Source organism: Pleuronectes platessa, chromosome 9 (genome assembly GCF_947347685.1).
Source record: "Pleuronectes platessa chromosome 9, fPlePla1.1, whole genome shotgun sequence".
Classification (NCBI taxonomy): Eukaryota; Metazoa; Chordata; class Actinopteri; order Pleuronectiformes; family Pleuronectidae; genus Pleuronectes; species Pleuronectes platessa.
The window spans coordinates 3827540-3849011 of NC_070634.1; the positions used below are offsets into that span (position 1 = coordinate 3827540).

Here is a 21472-nt window from a genome sequence, read left to right on the forward strand (position 1 = left end):
TAGTGAAAAGACCAATCTTTAAATCTATGAATATTTCATATCTAAGTGAGTTTACCCATGAAGCAAACACATTATATATTTATTAAAATGATCTGGGATTTTTTCAAGCTTCAGCTAAAAGAAGGAAAGTCTGTGAACTAATTACATCAAAGTATTAACAGCAAAAGTTACATTTATTGGCTCTCCAGAGTCTATGATATTCTGTACTGAAATACCGTTGAATAAACTTGGAACTCATATACACATTAACACACCTTGTTTTCCGGGTTCTATGTGAGAGAAACTTTCAGTTTATTTCAATTTTCCTTCAGTTACTATGTGAGCCAGTGTGTAAGTAACTTCATCATGTGGAGAACTGACAGAGATCTGTTTTCCATCTAAGTTTTAACTTACATATTACTGTGCTTGTATTGTGCGCATAGTATTGAGATAGAATAGTAACTCTTTGCCAGTAAAACGAAAGCACAACTAAACTGCTCTGCCTCTTTTCTTCCTAATTACTTCAAGCCATAAATTAGAATTAATTATGTGTAACAAGCTTGTCAATACAAGATTTATGTGGAGTGGGAGAAGAAGATGGAGAAAGCACAACATCAAAGTGTGTAATGATGAAGTGCTGCGTATCTCAATGGAAAGTGTTACAAGGGTCCTCGTGATCCTTCATGTTTTCCAGACAAAAAAAAATACTTTTTTCTGGAAATCAAAGAGTTGCATGAGCACAGGATATGAAATAATGTTTTTAAAGCATTCATTTAGTTTTTTTTATATGAATTTATATTGTATTCAACTGATAATATGGAGTGACAGATCAAAAATTGGCTTTTTGAAATGTTCTTATATTATTTGATTATATTAATTAGATTATGGCGTAGTGAAGTTGCTATTGTGAATTAAAACCGGAAATGTAACTTAGCTAATTCAAATTCCTCCAGCCTCCATTCAGACCAAGGCAGTGCTATTAGGTTGATAGAGGCCTACTTGCATGGCTACTTGACAAACTACTGGACTAGTTAATCTTAATTATTTCGTAGACTATGCTACATTATCTCATTGAATTTTTGGTTCTTGATTTTATGTTATTTTGAGCTTGGTGGCAACAGTAAGTCTCTTAGCTTGCTGCTGGCTTTGTTGTCTATGGTCTGTAAACAGGTTTTCTCTCATGGAATAATTACTCCATACAATACTGCAGCAGAGGAGGTAGCTGCAAGTCTTTAGCTTTGTGTTCTTTCACAGTTCAGAACTGCAGAACAGGTTGTAACGTTATCCAGACGTGACAGTAAAACCCACCGGGTCCCTTTTGCTTGGGGCCCCTCAAAGTCCCTTGAGATGTTCATGCACATAACTGTCATGTTCCTGCAACCAATTATAAATGTTTTACTTCTGTCATTTAGGTATGTTTGATGGGTCTAAATGGTCAGATTGTGAGTCTTGTGTGACGGCGCTACGAAGAGAACATTAAAGATTCAAGATCTCGAAGCACTTTGTCGTACAGATGTTGATAAAATATGTTGCCATATATGCTGAATGAGCTGAATGATCAAGACTCACTCTAAAAACTGAATCTATTTAAGCTTCAGATTGTCTTTCCATTGTTCTTAGCTCTGTCAGCCTCTGCTCTTGTTAGTGCATCATGGAGCAGAATTTTAAACTTAGTGACTCACTGTTTTGTGAGTTATAGTTCATTTCTCCACTTCTTTTGTTAATCAACCTGACATTTTTCAACACAGTTGCTTGTATAACACAGTGCATCAATAATGCTCATTATATAACATTGTCTATGGGAAAACCTGAATTGGACCTTTTTACCTTTGGAACCAGAGGAGCCTGGAATAGTTCCTCCCACACCTCCACTCAATAGAGAGCTGAAGTGATGGTGTCGTGTCTGGTTTACTCTCTGTTCCACTAGCTTCTGTTGCACATTCTATTCTCTCATTTGACATATGCTACATCAATCTTTCCTAAAATGAGTCTAATGTGTTTCTGAGGTTTGTGGTTCACACTGCAAGAAAAATGGGATCCGGTAAAAACTTCTACAATGCTCAGTCCTCTCTGTGCTGCTGTTACTGACATTTGTTAACTTCTCTAAAGACTAATCTTGCTGTCACATGCAAATCCACTGGTGGCAGCACCTCGATTGCTATTAATCTATTCTGCCGAAAATCTTTTATAATGTTGTAATTAAGGCGTCAGTCAGTTTCATAGGAGGAATATAAATGGCTTGGTTATTCTATAGTAAGTATAAGTATCCTAGTAACTAGTGAGAATGACGCACAGCTCTCTTTGGTCCTTAATTATTCAGGACGCATTTGATCTATCATCAGTTATTCGTTAGTTACCGTCTCGGTAAACTCTTAACATAGTATTTCCTTCGTCTTATTCACTCTCCAGCTCCTCAAGTCTGCTCCCCTGTGTCATCTCTGCTCATCCTCTCTTGACCTTGTCCTTACTTGTCACTTCATCTTCCATTCACTCCCTGCCTTGCATGGTCCTCTCACCTTAAAACGTGGATCTCCTCTCTGGACCTTTTTTTTTTCTTTCTTCAACCTCTCCTGATCTTTTTCTACTCACCTCTTCCTCTTTCCCCTTCTTCTCATGTGTCTGGTCTCCCATCTCGTTCATATATTATTTATCAAATCGGGATGCTGCTGTTACACTCTGTAGTCCATACACAGAAATATATAGACTATAGGTTTGGTTGAAAGAAACCACAAGGGACCTTTCTTAAAGGTTTGCTTAACTTGTCATCACTGCCTAAATTAGAGTATAGATTATTCCAAACTTGGGCAAAGAGTGGATCAGTTGCGAAAGAGGCAGAAAAGTAACAATATGTTTAAGTTAATGGGGTATGCAAGAGGCAACTGGCTGAGGAAATTAGATATTAAGGACACAGGATGCATGCCTTTGTAATGAGTTATGACTTCCTTCGTTACGGCCAATTCCAGCTTCTATTTGTTTGTGGAGATTTTTTTTAAAGGACCAAAGAACACTTTATTCCTAAGTCAGCAATTTCCTTATTCATGGTAATTAGATAATAATAAAGATATTTTCTAAAGACACTGAGCAGAGCTTTTGTAAAAGTATATTAGGATACTATAAACATGATGTTGAGGTGAGGCAAAAAGACACATAAGGCTGGTTTATATATGGAAATTCATCTGTAAGAATATATGCTTACCCTATAGCTATGACCTTAATTCTAAAATAGTTTGTGAAGGATGGTTAACTTGCAGATATGTATTGATGAATAATTACCCGGGTTGCCAAAGTGACCCTTTGTGTCATGTTTTCAATTAAATGCTCAGGCCCTCCTGCTCACAAAATAATTCAAGGGCAGTTAATTTGCATTTACCAATTTAAACGGCACCCATACACACATTTTCTCCTTGGTTCTTATTTGTATGATAGATTCAGCCAATTACAGCGAGCAATATCACACACAGCTACTGCCCAATTCAATGAATATGTGCTTACAGTTGAAAGAGGTGCACAGCTCCCAGCAGGCAGCCAATAGCAGGTCTGTTGTTGATGTTCATATGAACCATCTCTACCTTTGCAATGCCTTAAATACTGACCACCATTCAGTAACCCTAACTCTAACCCTTTCAATACTGTTTCCTCATTTTTTCATTTTAATGTCTAAACACGAATCAACAATTATTGCCAGAGGTTTCCACATTGTCCCACAGTCGTGATTGGTATCCCTCAAACATGCCATTTGAAATGGCATCAAACTAAACAAAAGTTGAGTTTCACTCAAGGATGAACTAGATTTAGGTTGTTAAAGGTCATGATAACTTTGACCTCAGAAAACACATTGTTGACATAATGAACCTGGAATTAGAGACATCTTTAGGCAATCCATTCATGTTGGGGGAAATAGATTTTTTTTAATGAAAATGGTCAAAGGTCATCTTCACTGTTACATCATAATGTTCTGGAAAACAAAACTTTTTGGTGGTTATTTAATGTCATAACTCAACAGAAGGTGCAGCTGTGATTATAGTTCCTTCAATTTTACTTTTCTTTTTTCAACTCACTGGAACAGTTAATTAAGCAACTAGAACACTCTAAAACTGAAAAAACAGCTGCTTTGACATGGTTACAATGTGTTTTATGACTGTGGTGACTAGGCAGCAGATCAAGCCTGCTGTGCCCTGTGAGTCTGGTTCGATAGTCTCTCAATACAGGCTGGTCTCATCACAATTTCGTAGGAAATGCTACTAAAAGTAATGCATTAAAATTCGTATGAATTCCACTAAATTGTGAGTCAGGATGCTGGGGACACGTGACCTATGCGCTTCTCTCTCTTCGTGAAAACAAAAAACATGGCGGACATTCATCTAACCCTTACCCTAATATGAAAAATACATATGAAGTCTGCACCACGGTGATTCAGCAGAGTGACAGCCGCAGGAATAAGCTGTTCCTGAACCTGCTGGTCTGGGAACGGAGGACCCTGTAGCGCCTCCCAGAGAGGAGGAGGGCAAACAGTCTGAGACTTGGTTGTGAGAAATTGGGTTGTTAATGAACAAAGATGTCTCTTACTTGGTCCAAAGTGAAACATATGATTTTGTATAAAGCAAACATACATATTTTGACCATATCTGGCCATTAAATACCTCTTAAAACAGATTTGACAGATTTGATCCAGCTTGGACCTCAATGGGGTCTGAGAAAGTATACCTGAGAGGGCCTGTGCTTGGAGCAAGATGAAATGTAAACTTTGTCGTAGAAAAAAAGCAAAGACATCATCGTAAAGGTTTTGACCTCGGGAGTAACATTATGTCACTGGGAAAATTGTGGATGGCTCCTGCTCCTCAGGGATGACCTTTGAACCTTGCACCTGAGTCAGTTTTGATGGCTTACAGGATGGAAACTAAATATGCAACAGACATGGTATGAACTGTTTTGGAATGGTCTTCAACTCCACTACAATAACCCAATGCAAAACTATGGGGGGTGCCACGGAGAAGGGCCAAAACCTTGAAAAAAATAGATTTTACCGTTTTATTAGTAAGAAAAACTAAATCTGACTAAATTGGTGTTTTTCTCAAACCAAAAAACCATAGAGAAGCATGCAAGGTTCATGGTCGCAATCTCACATACTAGTGAAAACTTATTTGAACTACAAAAGATGGGTCAACAAACACACACACATACAGAAACGCCATTCAATTTGTAGTTCGCTGTATGGTTTTCCTGGTTTAGATTAGGGTTGTGAAAATAGGGTTTAGAAAACATATTAGCGGTTTGTTTTTTTAACCATGAATGAAAATATTGAAGATATCATCAAAACATATTTTTACTAAGAAACATTGCTAAAATATAGCGTTTCCACCAGGAATACAGCAATCTCCGCCATCTTGCTTTATCAGAGTGCTGCGGAGGTCCGAAAATGTAGCGCTAAAAATTTGTATGATTCTTTACGAAAATTTGGACATAACTTTTAGTACGATATCTTACGAACCGTTTCATGAGACCACATTGCTCCATCGCCCATTGACACATTTTTGTAATAGTTGACTAAATCATCCACCATCATCAGAATGGCTCTCCTCGGCTGTGACGCTTGTTTTTAAAGATGATCAGACCAACTTACCGTCATCATATCCTTTAGTGGTGTGAAACTTTGGTGACATGGACATTCTTTGATCCAATCTTTTTTCAGCCAACTATTTTAATCTTTAGTCAACTCATGCAACTAATGATTTTCTTGTTCAGATCGAGTCCGCAATGTCCCTGTAAACCATAACTGCATTTTTCAAAAACCACAGACTGTCTGACAAAGAAAGATCCTTGAAAACAAATGTATTCATCATTCCGTTATTATTTTCGTTGGATATTTGGATATTTTAAAACTCCAAAACACACATTTTAAAAGAAAATTCACCTTGCCAAATGAAAATAAACTAAATTATTACTGATGTTTATTTATAAACAGTACTTAAGAGCAGTTTGCATTGATGGTGCAGACCACTATGAGAGATATAACCATTTGATTACCAGGTCAGCCTCACAATCTGGATTTAACCTCTCGTAAGAGATACTCACATCAATTGTTTGATTATGCAGGGAATATAACGGATTTAATCCCCCATTATTTCCTTTTACAAAGTATGCCTTTAAAAAATGATTTTGTCAGATTCAAGGTGTTATTTTCAGCAGAATGTGAACATTTTTTGTGTATCTTATCATTGGAACCCCATTCAAATTGTTGTAATACAATGTTTTGTTCATGTCTGTCTGACATGTCTCATATATTTGCATATGCAGAACATAGTTTTCTATTACAAAATTAATTTGAGCTCAAATTGTGCCAGATCCATTGCTATGGTAACAGTCTGTGCATGGGTTTCGACGTCATTTCAATGGAGTTAAATACGCGATGAATTAAACAAATCTCAAAAATCGAATCTGAAGTAAACATAGTGTCATACAGACTGAGAGGTGACTCACTGCTTGGACACTTCTGGTTATTTCCCCTTCATCATCAGCACATCATTGAGACACACAGAGTTGTACAACATCAGGTTTCAGATCTGACTAGTTATAATGAAAACTATAAGAGTGATAATTATGGATATAAAGATGTTATTAAAGGCTCTACCTCCTATTATACCCAGGATCTAGGAACCACAAGAGAGCCTCTGTGTGATCTATTGGGACAATAGGGTGTAACGAGCCCATTGATATATATGAAGGGGCATGATTGTTAAAGTGATAGGATAAAGATAAGTGCTATACAAATGAAGAACATTATTATTATTTGTATTATTATTATTATTATAACTTGTGTATGCATGGAGGAGTCATTGTTAACATTAACAAATTGAAATCTATCTGATAAATTTGATTTAAACCAGCCTAATGCTGTTCCTTTAATCCCTACATGTTCTAGTCTGTGTTAAACACATTTCTTGAGGTCATCGATGCATTTTCCCAGAGTGACAAATATGTACTTAAAAGGTTTTATAGTTACCTGCAGTAGTAGCTGCCACAGCGATTGATATGATGAAATATATGCATCTGAATACTAATTCATTGCAATGATTCCATTATCATCTTCTATATGTCACTACATTAATTTACCTCATTCACCATTGCACAGTTTTCTTCACTTTTTATACAATTAAACTTGAGAAATAACATAGAGAGAATAAGATCGATCTACACAGACCACAAAAGAGAAAGCAAAAATCAAATTACCCAGCCCCGTCCCAAATAGAAAAGAAAAAAAGGGCGGTGGTTAACTATTTAGATGTTCTAGACTACATTAGAGAAGATTGCTATTTTACTTAGTCTACGTAATATACGATGAAATATTGATGTAGGAAACAGAAGGGAAACAAAAAACGAACACTGATGATTTTTAAATTACATGTTACCCTTTTTTTCCTGAGTCTTCTCCTGCAATCCAGGGCTTTGATTTCCTCTGACTCTCCATGTGTATTTTTGCATTGTCTCTAGCTGGCCTGTCAAGAGAGGCTGGAGGAAGTCTGACATCCCTGTTGGTTCAGCCAATCTCTGCCTTCCTAGCCAAGAAGTTACTGTCCTCTTCATCAGCAGGGCAAGGAGACTCCTGCGTTCCTCTTGCCATGCCTGCCAACACAGGTATTCATTCCTTACCTTTTTTATTTTTTATTTTTTAATCATTTGAAACAATCAGTAATAACGGAAATAATTACAGCATTTGGGAATGTACAGATTGTTTTGTTGCTTCACTGTTCTCTATAGTAGTACTATGTTCTTCCTGGATATCACATCCTCTTTGGTGTCTTTGTGCGGGTCCAAGGAAAATAGAGGGGCCCAAGGTCACTGCTTCACTTGCCCTACCACTGGAATGAGAGCTGTTCTCGGGTGGTAGACGATAGTCATTTCTCCTGTAGGGTGTTGCGCTCCACCTAAATTGTAATTAGTCCTATTTGTGATTTTCTGGAGTCCTTGTGTTCGATAAATATACAGTATGTGACAAAAGATTGTATTTCAGCCTTTGGCCAATAAAAATGATGAGTTATCCCATTGGAGCCCTCTCCAAGTGAAAAAAATTGTTTGTGCATGTTTGAGGTACAGTTTACATTATATTGGGAATAAGGCTGGTAGGCTGCTGTGTCTGCATTGATATTAATTGTTTCATTAATTCATTTGGCAGACTTTATGGTACTGAGGTGTCACAGGTGACCTTAAAGTTCTAAGTGTCGTGCAACAGGTCCACCAGAAGGGCTTGCTGCTCATTGTAGATTGTTCTAAGAAAAGGCTTTGCCAGCTTTTTTCACCATCAGGGAACCACAATCGAGAATGTTCTGGACTATGGACTATGCCCTATATGACTGAATTCAAGTTTATGGGTACAAACCCTGGATTTGCTCCCTTGGCACATATATGTGAATCTAAATCAACTTGGGCAGGTATGAATAGCCAATGAGCAGCAGAGTAATATCTGCTCTTCAAGTCTAAAGGAATACCTCACACATTGCATTCTGGACAAACCTGAAGGTCTGTGCTCAAAGGGAGGCCTGCCTTTTCAGAAGTGCAGTTGTCAAGGTGAAAGATCAATGGCCTGACCCAAGAGTTTGGTGGCATATAGAAGAAGAAACAGTGGCCAAAGCTTTTCAGTTACAAGTCAATCTAAATTTAAACCTGCTGAGGTCATTTTAGTGTCTGGTTGTGATATCTATTGCTTGCATCCATGCAGATTCACTATTTTTGTAACGGGGAGTATTCTTCAAATTAAGTCTAAGAAATGGTCCAGGTTCATCCAGTGAGAGCTGCAGGGCAGGGCTGGGTCTAAATGTCTGTACTTACTTTTCTTAGCTCTCTGTCATCACATTCTAAGTCAAGCACTAAAGGCCGGATGGAAGGATGCTGGGAAGAGATTGTGACTGTGTCTATTCCTGTTGGCTTTTAAAGTTCATAATGAAAAGATGAAACATTCAATTATCAAGCGTCAGACACGATATCAGTCTTGATTATATAATCTGTCCTCCTGCTGCAATCCATTTGCGAGCTCTGCAGGGATCCCTTTCAATCACATAGAGGAGAGTACCACGGCTTGTCACTGTTATGTGTCTATAATTACACTGAGAGTGCCCCTCTTGAATTTGATTCAGACTAGAGGGGAAATTATTATTCGATTAATTAATTCGGTGATCAACGGCAAATAATCTATTTTGATGATTGAATAATCATTGAAGTAATTACTCATATGAAAATACTGTACCAAGAATCATCTGTCAGGATCTGCTTCCCTGTTTCATGTTATTATAATCTGAATATATCTGTGTTTTGGATCATTGCTCGGATCAACACACAAGAAAACATGTTTTTGCATGTTTTTGCTTTTTTTCTTGCGTTTAGTCACATATTTTTCTCATCTCTACTGTGGCTCTACAATCCAGTGTTTTTGCAACTAAACTCTCTTTGTCTTTCTTTTTATTTCTCCCTTTCACTCGCATCTCTTCAAGAAACGTTACTTGATGAACAGTATACCCCGAAGACATAATTCCCTCTCCCTGCAAAAAGTTTATAAAAAAATGACAACTTTTTTGGTTTTTTAATGATAAATGCGCTGTTATTTGTCATTTGCAGTATAGCAGGAAAAGGGAACCCTGCAAGCTGAAATAGTCGGGAGGAGAACAATTCAAGCTTAATGCACTTCATTTTAGATTAATGGTAGATAAGAAATCTCGGGATTTATATTGTGATTCTTTCACAGATTTTCACTGGTAGAAATAGGGTATGTTCTTACTAGCACAGTGAGCACTAGATCTTAAAAAATACAGAATGGATTCGCAGTTCAGCCAGAACGTGATGACACCTTATCCAGAGTACTCCAGTGATAAGTGCTGAACATGAAAGCTATTAGTGATCTATGGGATCAGTGGTTACCTTAAAATAGAGAAGGGTCATTTTGCCCTTAACAAGGAGAAGACTGGGAGGGATGAGTAGGTGACAGAGGCAGTCAAAGGTTAGAGAGATTTATGCAAAACACTTTAAACTCTAATGGCCTTGATTCCTTTTGCCTAAATAGTCACATTTTATAAATAATTATTAAAGGGAATTTAATTCTGGTTACATGTCATTAATTTTACCAGAGGCTTCATACTTAAATCCCATATGATTAATTTTTCTTAACACAGCAGGTTATATGTAATAATCATTTCTACTTCATAAGCGTGTTGTAAATCAGAATTATGTACTTTTGCTTGCTTAAGCATGTGACACCCCACACTCTTTACGCCAAGCCTCAGCAACACTTTCACCAGTTTTGGAAATCGCTGAGGTTGATCTGCGGATTGATCTCTAAACACTAATAGTTTCCACCTTCAACTGCAGTTTGCTTATGGCAGTGTCCAGAAAAGGATTTCAGTTTGCCAGGGTTCCACACAGCACATACATAAGGAGCCAATCCAGTCGACATGAGGGATGGGGTTTTCTACATGGTTTCACGATAGCATACCTTAGATAACAAAGTGTATACGGTGTTTTGCAAAGCTGTTTGCTAACATAGCTGGGTCAGAGCTGGCAATCAGGACCAAGCTTTATATAACAGTAGCAGCGCACTATTACCAACTGGAAAATGTAGTTAACTCAACACTATTGCTATCTAATGCTAATATGTTTCTAACATTATAGAGAGCAATACAAAGAATAAAAACCCTTCTAACACATCAACTTGTACATAGTAGTATGTAATTCTGGAGGATATATATTAGGTGTTAGGACTTTAATAGATGCTAGGAGGGGGAAATTAACAGCTCTGAGTGTCCGAATTCTTCTTCAGAAACTTCTCCACTTTTCTAAGCCACAAAGTAATTGCTCTTCGCTCCTTCAATCCCAAGTGTTTTTGTGTTGAGCTTAAAGAGTCCATATCTGTTGACCCTAAGTGTGGATAACGTAAAAACAATAGGAACAAAGGTAAGGAGGCATGCAGAGATAACGTTTAATCTATATGCTATACGCTGTTGTAGCTGTTGCCCAGCAGGCTGGTCAGTGACTTGTGTAGAATGTTTCTCTCATTTCATTATTTCATATCTATCTTAACTATGTGCAATCTAAGAAAAAAGCCTCTAAAAACATTAGCAGTCAAAGGAACTTTATATATAGACCCGCTCCCTAACCCTTTTTTATTACATTTCCGTTTTATTGTAGTTGTATGCCGTCCTTGCTCTTGTTATTTTTTGCTGCTTAATTACTTGAACTATTTTATTGCAGTACAATTTTGATTGCCTTGAAATGTGACTTGGCTCTTGGGTGAGCCTCATGGTCAGATCATAATAAACGAGATGCAGTTGTTAATTAACCTATTGTGAATGAGGTGAGAGAAGAGATGCAGTGACAAGATCTTACTATAGCAGCCCTCGAGACCGTCCTTCACACAAAAGGAAATAGCTAGATTACATAAAAGAGATACTTTCTTATGAATGTACTTGATGATTGTTTCCACATTCCTCCTTGATGGAAAAGTAAGCCACTAAAATAGGAAGGAATTGGGGCAGTACTTTACAGGCCTTCAAAAATGGCAATACATTTCTTGTGACACTCAGCATGGAGGTACTCTTATGAAGGAAATGAATCAGCAAGCGGCACAGTGTGTTATTTTGTGTTTAAGATAGCCACAAATAAATTCAAGCAGAATATAGTACTCAAAAAAGACATGGAAAGAAAATGAATATATATTGAGACTTTAATTTCCCTGAGAGAGACGAATAGATGATAACAGGGCAGTGAGGATATTTTCACAAAGAAGCCATGCAGGAGAACAGAATACAGTAGTGAACAAGGTGAAATAAGCAATGCAGGAATGACTTTGAACGAAATTGCAAAACGGTCTATTTCTTTACTACCTCAAGTGATATTTAACCATATTTACATTCTGAGATATGTGGCTGTGATATTTCTGCCACCAATTCAGTACAGTGGATGAATTTATGTTGCATTTCTGTCTTTCACAACAATGAAAATGACATTTGAGGCAAATTAAGATTTTAAGAGTTTACAAAAAATATATGGCTCCAATTGTTTTTATGTCAGCGCTCTCCAACTTAGTTAGAGTTTCATTGTGCTAATATTTACTGCTATGCACCTAAGTCAAAGTGAAGATCAGGTAGGTGAGGTTACTTTTGCAGGTATTTGGTCATAAACTAGAGTTTTGGACATATCGTTTTTGTACATAATTTACAAACTATCCATCCAATAATTGTGGAGGTATACAAATTAATGCCCAAAAATATCAATATAATGTCTCCAAAAATATGTGCTCAAGTTTTTTTGCCTGTAATGCACACCTCATAAGTCCACAGCTGAATTCTGTCCTAGTCTTGGCAATGAAGTTGTTTCCATTGGAAAGCTTCCCTGATGTTAGTTTAGCTCAAATTGTACCCCCCAATAATAAAACTGTTAAGTTATGACAAAAAGCAAAAAAACACAGCTGTCTGAAATAGTCACTATGAAACTTGGAACGTTTAAGGAATGACGATGTAGTGCAGCTCATATACTGTTTCTCGCAGCTCTGCATTCATTATGTCCAATATCCCTTTTCCACTAACGTGAACCAATTTCCAGTTCTGGGCTGGTGCTAGTACTGGTGCTATTGCTGGCGCAGTTGCTTCTCCACAGGCCAGTGCTATTCAAAGAGCAACGTCATGACATCACTGTATACGTCTGTATACGGGCCACTCTCCAAGCTAATGCTAGCGCTAACTTTAAGCATAACAACAAAAACAGAAGTGGATACATCGTATTTTAATGACACGTGTTTAAATTACCGAGCAAACATCAGACTTACGATAGACTATTAAACATTGTTTTTAATTAAACAATACATAAAAAAATATCTTGTGTGGGAATAATGTCTTTTGAGATTTTGGTCCCCCCCCCCGCTGTTCACTTCATAACTATATGGACTTGGATCATAGAATTTCTTTTCACAAGTTTTTACACAGAAATTTCTCCTCCTAGGCTGCTCCTCTCCTCTCCTCTCCTGCTTGACAATTCAATTATGCTGTTGGAAATATATGACATGCTCAACCTCCTAGTTGGTGATTGGCTAAAATAGGGTTGTGTGGCTCGGTCTAAGCCACTTTGTGTTTTTACCATAAACAGGCTAATAACTGGGGGATCAAGCATATTGAGGTGTATGGCTGTACTGGCAGATAGTGTATATGTGTGGAAGCAAAGGAGAGATGAGACGATACAGTATTACGGGTTTGTACTTACATTTAAGAGTGTAAATCCCTTTGTATCCCATCATCCTTACCCTCTGCCTCTACCACACTGCCACCTCCGGCTCCTGCTCTCTACCCAATCACCCCCCCCCCCCAGATCCTACCCCAGCAGTTTTCCAGGGTTGATGCGAGGGAGTCTACATCTCCTGTTGCCAGCATGTTTTCCCATTGTACGCATGTATGGTCTGTCCATTTCCATTTATTCCACAATAAATCCAAGCTGCTGGTCACTAACTGGAACACTGCTTTCTGCTGTTTCCCATGTTGCACAGATAACAGTCGCTCATGCACACGCACATGCACACGCACACACACAGAGTTTGTAACTGTCATGCACCCATGCTGCCCAAGTGACTCACGCAGACAATCAATGCTGTCCCCCCAAAAACCAGTGGACACATGAGTATTCCCTCAGACTTGTTTTCAGTTGAGAGCAGCAAGGTCCTGGTGGTATTTCAGACAAATTTAAGATTGTAACATTTTTGATCCAGTAGCTGTCTACTTGTCAATCTTGGGTACTTATTGTTTGATATAATATGTTGTACACTTGCGGGTTAATTTTGTTTACTGTCTTTTCAGGGGTTTGAGAGGTCACTCAATGGTATGCTGTAGATTCAGATTTTTTTATCAGTGCATATTTATTGCGGGCCATGATGAGAGAGAGAGAGAGAGAGAGAGAGAGAGAGAGAGAGAGAGAGAGAGAGAGAGAGAGAGAGAGAGAGAGAGAGAGAGAGAGAGAGAGAGAGAGAGAGAGATTTTTGAAAAACAACTTTATTTGGTACTATTGGTTGACACAACACATTGAAACACCTAATAAGTTATTTTTAAAATACACGTTTAGCCATGATTAAATAAATAAATCACACAAGATAATCAGCATAAACAAGTTCTTGATCTGTCACAGAACATAAAACATCTTGAAAACACCAGATCATTAAAAGAGTCCAGGTCACCTGCTGCTTTATAAAAAATAAAATCAACCAATATTCTGGATTTTATCATGTTGATACAGACAGGGACCGACTCAATGTGGACGTCTTGCTCCACCTTCCTCTTCCTGCTTATATACACGGCCATCTTAGCCTGCCCTAAAACAAAGTTTAAAAGCTGGCTTTTGTGTTTTTGTTTGCGAGTGTATTTAAAACCATAAATAAAACCCTGCTTGTTAAAAACCTCTTTAAAACTGGTAAAAACAACTTGTAAAAACAGAAACAAATCAGAGAGACGGTGACACTCATAAAAACAGTGAAAGAGAGTTTCTTTTACATTACAAAACGGGCATTTGTCTTCCACGGAGTTCTTAATTATTGATAAAAAAGCGTTCACCGCTATGATTCCGTGGAGCAACCTCCACTGGAGGTCTCCATGTCTCTTACTCAGTGGAGGTTTGTAAAGCGACCTCCACTGAGGTCCGGTTTCTTCTTCTGCGGCAAAATAACTCCTCCAAGGAGTGTCTCTCCGCCCGTTCAGTTTTTGAATGTTCAGTGTTTTTACCATTAGTCGGTAGAGATTCTTCCCAGAAGCTCCCTCCAGGGAGACCGGGCGAGCAGGCTGCACCAGAGGTCCAGAACAGTCCTTAAAATCCAGTGCCAGGAAAGTGGCGGGGAAAGGGTCCTCAAGATTGGGGGAAATAGACCCATCTTTAAAAGAGTTTAAAAGCAAGATGTCCTGATCCGCAAGTCTTGTCCTCCAGTGGCCAAGCACCCTCTCCATTGTCCGTTCTGATCGGATTCCAAGTTTGTTGGCCAGCCCTGTGGGGTCTTCCAGTTCAGGACCGGCTAGCTCCACCACCTGACCCAGCGTAGAGACCCCGGCCGCCTGCAGCAGTCTGAAGAGGGTGCCTTGTGCCCAGTGGGGGGGATCTAGAATGGTCCCGTGCAGAACAGGCTCTTGCAGCAGTCAGTGCAGGGAGTCCCCCTGTAGCCTTCGCTCTTTTTTTAACAGGTTCCACACTTTAAAAACACGCTTATAAAAACAAGGAAGAGATGGTGAGACTATTTTGTTATCATTCATTAAAAACAGGCTAAAATCCAGACCCAGGCTGTTAAAATGTTGCAGGATGCACCGGGACAGAGGTCTCCACAGAGCGTCCCTTGGCCCGGTCAGCAATCTCTGTAAGAACTGAAGGCGGAAGGCAGCGCCCCTGCTGGCCAGATGGACCAGGCCCTGTCCCCCCTCCTCTATAGGAAGGAAAAGGATACTCTGTGGGATCCAGTGCATCCTGCCCCAAAAGAAATCTATTAAAACCCGTTGTACCTCTGCCAGGAGAGAAGGTGGAGGATTGACACAGGCCAGCCGGTGCCACAGGGTAGATGAGACCAGATTGTTTATTATTAATGTCCGGCCTCTGTACGACATTTTGGGCAACAGCCACTTCCATTTTTTAAGTCTGCCTTTGACCTTTTGTAGGACATTTTTCCAATTTTTTTTTATGTGGGTCTCATCTCCCAGGAAGACACCGAGGTATTGGAGTCCTCCTTTCTTCCAGGCCAGACCTCCAGGCAGCCTGAGCTGATCCCCCAGCTTCTCTCCAACCATCAGAGCCTCGCTCTTCCCCCAGTTCACCTTTGCAGAAGAGATAAAACCAAAGTCATTTACGGTATCAGATAAAAGATCAATGTCTTTTTGTGTGTTCACAAGTAAAATTAAATCGTCTGCATACACAGATAATTTAAAAGACACACTACACCTTTTAAAACATTCCTTAGCTTATGGAGCAGAGGCTCGATGGCCAGAGAGTACAACATCCCAGAGAGGGAGCAGCCCTGTCTCACCCCTCTCCCAATGTTAAAAGGAGCACTCAGCCCACCATTTATTTTAAGAACACTCGCAATGTCTGTATAGAAAACCCGGATCATGGCTATAAAACCTGGGTTGAACCCAAAAGCAGCCAGAGTCTGCCATAAGTACTGGTGTTCAACCCGGTCAAAAGCCTTTTCCTGGTCTATGGAAATAAGACCAGTCTCTATTGCCAATGAACTAGAGAGGTCCAAAACATCTCGTATCAAAGTGACATTGTCACTTATGAGCCTGCCGGGTACACAGTAAGTCTGGTCAGGGTGGATGACGGACGCCATCACCTCCCTTAGTCTGAGGGCCAGAGCTTTGGACAGGATTTTTTAATCCGTGCACAACAGAGAGACCGGCCTCCAGTTCTTTAACTCTTGAAGGTCTCCCTTCTTCGGCAGCAGGGTGATGACGGCCCTCCTGCAGCTCAGAGGTAGCCTTCCATTGTGTAAACTGTCGTTGACTACCTCGAGCAGATCCTGTCCTAGGATGTCCCAGAAGGACTTAAAGAAATCAGCAGGAAGGCCATCTATCCCTGGAGCTTTGCCGCTCTGCAGGCTCATGGTGGCTCTGTGCAGCTCTTCTTTCGTAATGTCTGCAGCTAGCTCCATGTTGCTGTTCCTGCTAACCTGAGGGAGACCATTCAGAAAACTGCTGTGCACATCTGGATTACTTGACCACTCACTCTTAAAGAGGTCTCTATAAAAACCGGTAGCACACTTCCTGATCTCAGACGAGTCTGAGACTTCAGAGCCGCTACCCGTTCGTAAACAGTGAATGGTCTTCCTTTGTCCATTTTTCTGCTCCAACCCAAAGAGGAACTGGGAGGGGGCATCCATCTGTGAGATGTTCATAAACCGGGACCTGACCAGAGCCCCCTGTGCTGAGACCCCCAGCAGGTTGGCTTTAGCCGACTGTTTGATCTTGAGGGAGTCTAAATGCCCTCGATTTCCTGTAGAAGCTACTAAAGACTGTAATTCTTCTACCTGTCTCTCCAGATCCCTCATTGTCCGGGTTAAATCTCTGCTGACATTGCGAGTGAACTGCTGGCAAAGTTGTTTTATTTGTATCTTTCCGATGTCCCACCACTGCTGAATGCTGCTGAAAGCAGACCTGCTCTCTCTGTGGGAAAACCAAAACAACTTAAAATCATTTCTAAAAGCCTGGTCGTTTAAAAGAGCTGTGTTAAAATGCCAATAGGCGCTCTTTAAACGAACATTTCTAATAAAAACAGAGCAAGAGACTAAACAATGATCAGTAAAACCCACAGGCTGAATAAAACACCTTTTAAAAATATTTAAATGGTGTTTAAAACAATAGAGTCGATCCAGTCTAGCCAGGGATAAAATATTGTCTCTGGCATGGCTCCAGGTGTATTGTCTGTGATTACTGTTAAGAAACCTCCACACATCAGACAGCTTGTGTGCCTCGGTCAGTTGGTTCAGCCTGAGACCTGATGCGGGATGTGGTTCTAAATGATTCCTGTCTAAAGTGGGATTTTCTGTGCAGTTAAAATCACCTCCTAAAAACATAAAATCATCACCACTACAGGGTTCAACAGTATCATCTAAAACGTTTAAAAGTGCCATCCTGTCCACCCTACTCGTGGGCGCATAGACATTTAAAAACACCAGCTTGACATTTTCATATTCGGCTTTCACCCTTATCAATACACCTGGAATAATCTCTTCTACAATAAAAGAAAGTGGTAAAAAACTCCTGGCAAAAAGAATCCCCACCCCCCCACTGCAGCTGGACTTGGGACTTAAAATCACTTCTCCATTAAAAGCCCTCTTCCAGTCACACTCATTGTCTTTGGTGCTGTGGGTTTCTTGTAAAAACATAACATCTATTCTGTTAATATCCATGAGTTTAAAACAGCCGCTCTTTTAAAATCAGCTCTGGCTCCGTTTACATTTAAAGTGCTGATTTTAAAATCACACATGGATAAAAGTAAAAGAAAAACAGTTAGAAAACAGGTCAGTAAAAGAGAAGAGTAAAAGGACTTTTTAAAACTCGTCATCATCAGTAATCGTTTGGCCTTTTACTCTCAACACGAGTTTCCTGAGTCTATAAATTTGTTGGTCTGTTAAAAACTCGTCGCTGCCTGTTTTCCTGGTGAGCGGTTTGGAGGACTTTAAAAACAGTTTGAGGTCAGGGAAGTGATCCTCCACCGAGGGCAGCCTCTGGCCTTTAGTGGTTTCAAGGAAGGTTCTTATGTCAGAGGGGGGGTAGAGGCCGTCCACTTCCTCCTGAGAGGAGGGAGCGCTCCCCTGGCTGGACCTCAACCCGCGGCTTGCCTTGCATGCTTTTGCATTGCTGTGCCCAGACCCTGAATTTTTTCTCTTTTGTGACATTTTAAACATTTCATCTTCACTCATTCCAATTGACTCTGGCTTGCTGTCGTTTTTTTTAATTGCCTGCTCAGAGGCATTGTTTACTGGGGGGGCTCCCCCCTGGACTCCCACCTCCGGGAGCGGACTCTCCGGAGCCTCGGAGGCTACCTGAGTCTCAGGAGCCCCCTCCTCCACCAGAGAAGCGGGAGGCTCTGTAGGCGGGGCTCCGCCCACAGCAGCCTCTGGCTGCGCTGCTCGCGGAAGCTACGCGTTAGCGGCAGCGGGGGCCAGAGCTGCCGCTGCCGGAGCTGCCGCCGCCTGGGCCGGAGCCGGAGCTGCTACAGCCGGCCGCTGCGCTCCACCCTTCCCCGGGCAGGTGCGGGCCAGGTACCCCTCCTCCCCGCACTCAAAACACTTCATCGTGTCGGATGAGACAAAAATCACATAATTCAAACCCTCAATTTTGAATGAAAAAGACATGTTCAGCTCCTTTGTGTTGTCTCTTAGGACCATGAAAACTTGCCTCCGGTGACTCACTACGTGCCTGAGTTTGGGGGATTTACTCCCAAGAGACACCATTTTAATCTGTGATACAATCTGCCCGTACCGGGACAGTTCCTTGGCCAGAGTGTCGTTTTTCACAAAAGGGGGTGCATTCGATATCATTACCCGCGTGGCTGGATTCACGAGTGGGAGAACAGGATTAAAAGTATCGTGAATCACCACTCCTGTCTCCACCACCTCGCTCACCTTCGCTGTGCTATCTAAAAACATGACGATGGCTCCGTTCATCCGGGAGGCCGACTTGACCGAGTCACAGCCGACCACCTCTCCCACAGCCAGCGCGGCCTCTGCCACACTGCATGCCACTGCGGGGATCAGTTTGATGGCATGCCGGCGAGTCAGACTCTCAAAGTCTGCTGCCGCTGCCGCTGCCACAGGCATGCTGCCTGTTAGCACACACGCTCACACTCACTCAGCAAACTATTATAAACAGAAAAAACAACTATACAACTAAAGACGAACAAATAAACATACACCTAAATGATAAAGCTCAGCAAAGTAAGTCTTAAACCCACTATACCTTTCACCCTCACACACAGCTCTCAGCCCCACGCACACTCCGCCATGACAGAGAGAGAGAGAGAGAGAGAGAGAGTCAGTCAGTCAGTCACATTGTCCCTGCTCTCGGTGCAGCCTGAGCTTGGTGATAATCCAATGGTCCTGCAAGGTAGGTGTCTTTTTAGTGTTCCCATTACATCCAATGAGTTGGAAAGAGGGAAAGAATGGGCATTAGAGAGTGAGAGTGAAAGGGGAGAGAGAGCACGAGAGAGATGTAATCTGTCTCCAATCGATTGGCTGCACCTCTGACCACTCTTGGGATACAAGTATCATTTGTTTCCATCTGTCTGCCTCCTTTCATTTTTTTCTCCACTCCTTTTAATTCCCTTTCTACTTATTTTTTCTCTTTTAATTCCCATTCAATTAAGGCTGGCTGTATTGGCTGATCATTGGTTAATTGCTTGGGGGGTCTCCATGGAGATCGCCAGACCTTAAATAGATGGTGCAGTTGCCCTCACAGTACGTTCAGTACTACTTTCACTACTGTGTGTGTACAAATCTGTTGAGTCTAGTGTTTATTTGCCACACTTGTGTCCACTTGTGATAAATGGATCTCTTAAAAGATTCTCGCTCATTGTAGGTTTTCAATCAGTACTTTATTTTGTATGATTACAAATATATGTTTGCGAGAAAGCTCATTTTGCATATCTTTGCCAAATCCTCTCTAAAGATTCCTGAATACATCTCTCTGGCTCTTTGGGCTCCTCACCAGCTCTTTAGAATCAAGGCACTTAAAAGATGATTTCTGGGGTACACACAAGGCCAGCACATCCAAATGTCTTCCCATTTCACATTATTGTATACCATCCAAAAAAAGTCACACAACTTAAGTTAAGCAGTGATACATTGAAGAGTCGTGTGTGTGTCTGTCTGTGTGTGTTTTTGTGTGCTCATGTGCTTCTTATGTTGTGGGAACTTAAACACACACAGTCGCTTGGGACTTTACTTCAGTGGAAGACATGTTAGAAGACAAGGTTAGGTCAGGTTTGGGCAAGTAGTTACTACGGTTAAGTTTGAAGTAAGTCTGCAGGAAATCAATGTAAGTCTATATAATGTCTTCTGATGTCATGGCGATCTGTGTGATGTGTCTGCAGGTGTGTCTGTGTGAGAGTGAGAGAGAGAGAGAGAGAGAGAGAGAGAGAGAGAGAGAGAGAGAGAGAGAGAGAGAGAGATTGCACATCCACCTCTCTCATCTTCTGCCCTTTTAGATTGATTAATTCAATGAACACACTCTGCCCCCATCAGGCCTCGTGACTTTGGGTCTGACTCTATCTGAGAGGTCTGTCTGACAATTACAAAGCTAGTCCATCACTACCTCTGAGGTGTGCCGCAAGCTGCTGTTTACCCTGGCATGATAAACTGATTGCACTCACGCGTTTACACGTGCACGGACATGACACCACACACATGGCCCTGCTGTTGAGATGCATGCACGAGCATCTCGTCGAACTTGAATTCAGAAACATCACTGGGGCGAGGGTAAGTTGATGACAAGACTGCAGGGGCTTGTAGAAGTAGAATCACATTATCCTGCCTGCACATCATAAAACACCACTTAAACGTTTGATTGAGGAGGGTGGCTCATTTAGAACTATCAATTTTTATTTGCGGTTAGTCATAATGTTCTCTTAGAGAATATAACAAGTTGAATAATTTTCTTTTAATCTGGGATGAACTGGCCTGCAAGACTTAATGAACAATGGGTGTGTGTGTGTGTGTGTGTGTGTGTGTGTGTGAAGTCCTGATTCCATTCAGACACACGCATGAGTCACTTCCAGTTCATCCTGGAGGATTGGAACTGGGTTGAAGTCAAAGCATCAAGATTTGGAACACACTGTTGTGTCTCTATTTGATGGAGCTTAACTTTAATGCAATAAATTTACAGCAATAGTAATAACAACATTAACATGTGTACTTTGACACATTTTTGATGTAGATGCTTAATTGTTAATCAATCTAAATATCAATCTAAATCATAATAATGTCTTTCAGCCCCCCTCCCCC

General features: G+C 40.6%; 1 protein-coding gene across 2 annotated transcripts in view; it reads left to right on the plus strand.

Moving 5' to 3' along the window:
* Positions 1 to 21472, plus strand: part of LOC128448298 (inactive N-acetylated-alpha-linked acidic dipeptidase-like protein 2) — a 447438-nt gene that overhangs the window by 251192 nt on the left and 174774 nt on the right. For both annotated transcript variants that reach the window (XM_053430883.1, XM_053430884.1), the window contains one exon: positions 7468 to 7611. In XM_053430883.1, coding sequence (XP_053286858.1) covers positions 7468 to 7611 — 144 coding nt within the window. The remainder of the gene's footprint in view (positions 1 to 7467; positions 7612 to 21472) is intronic.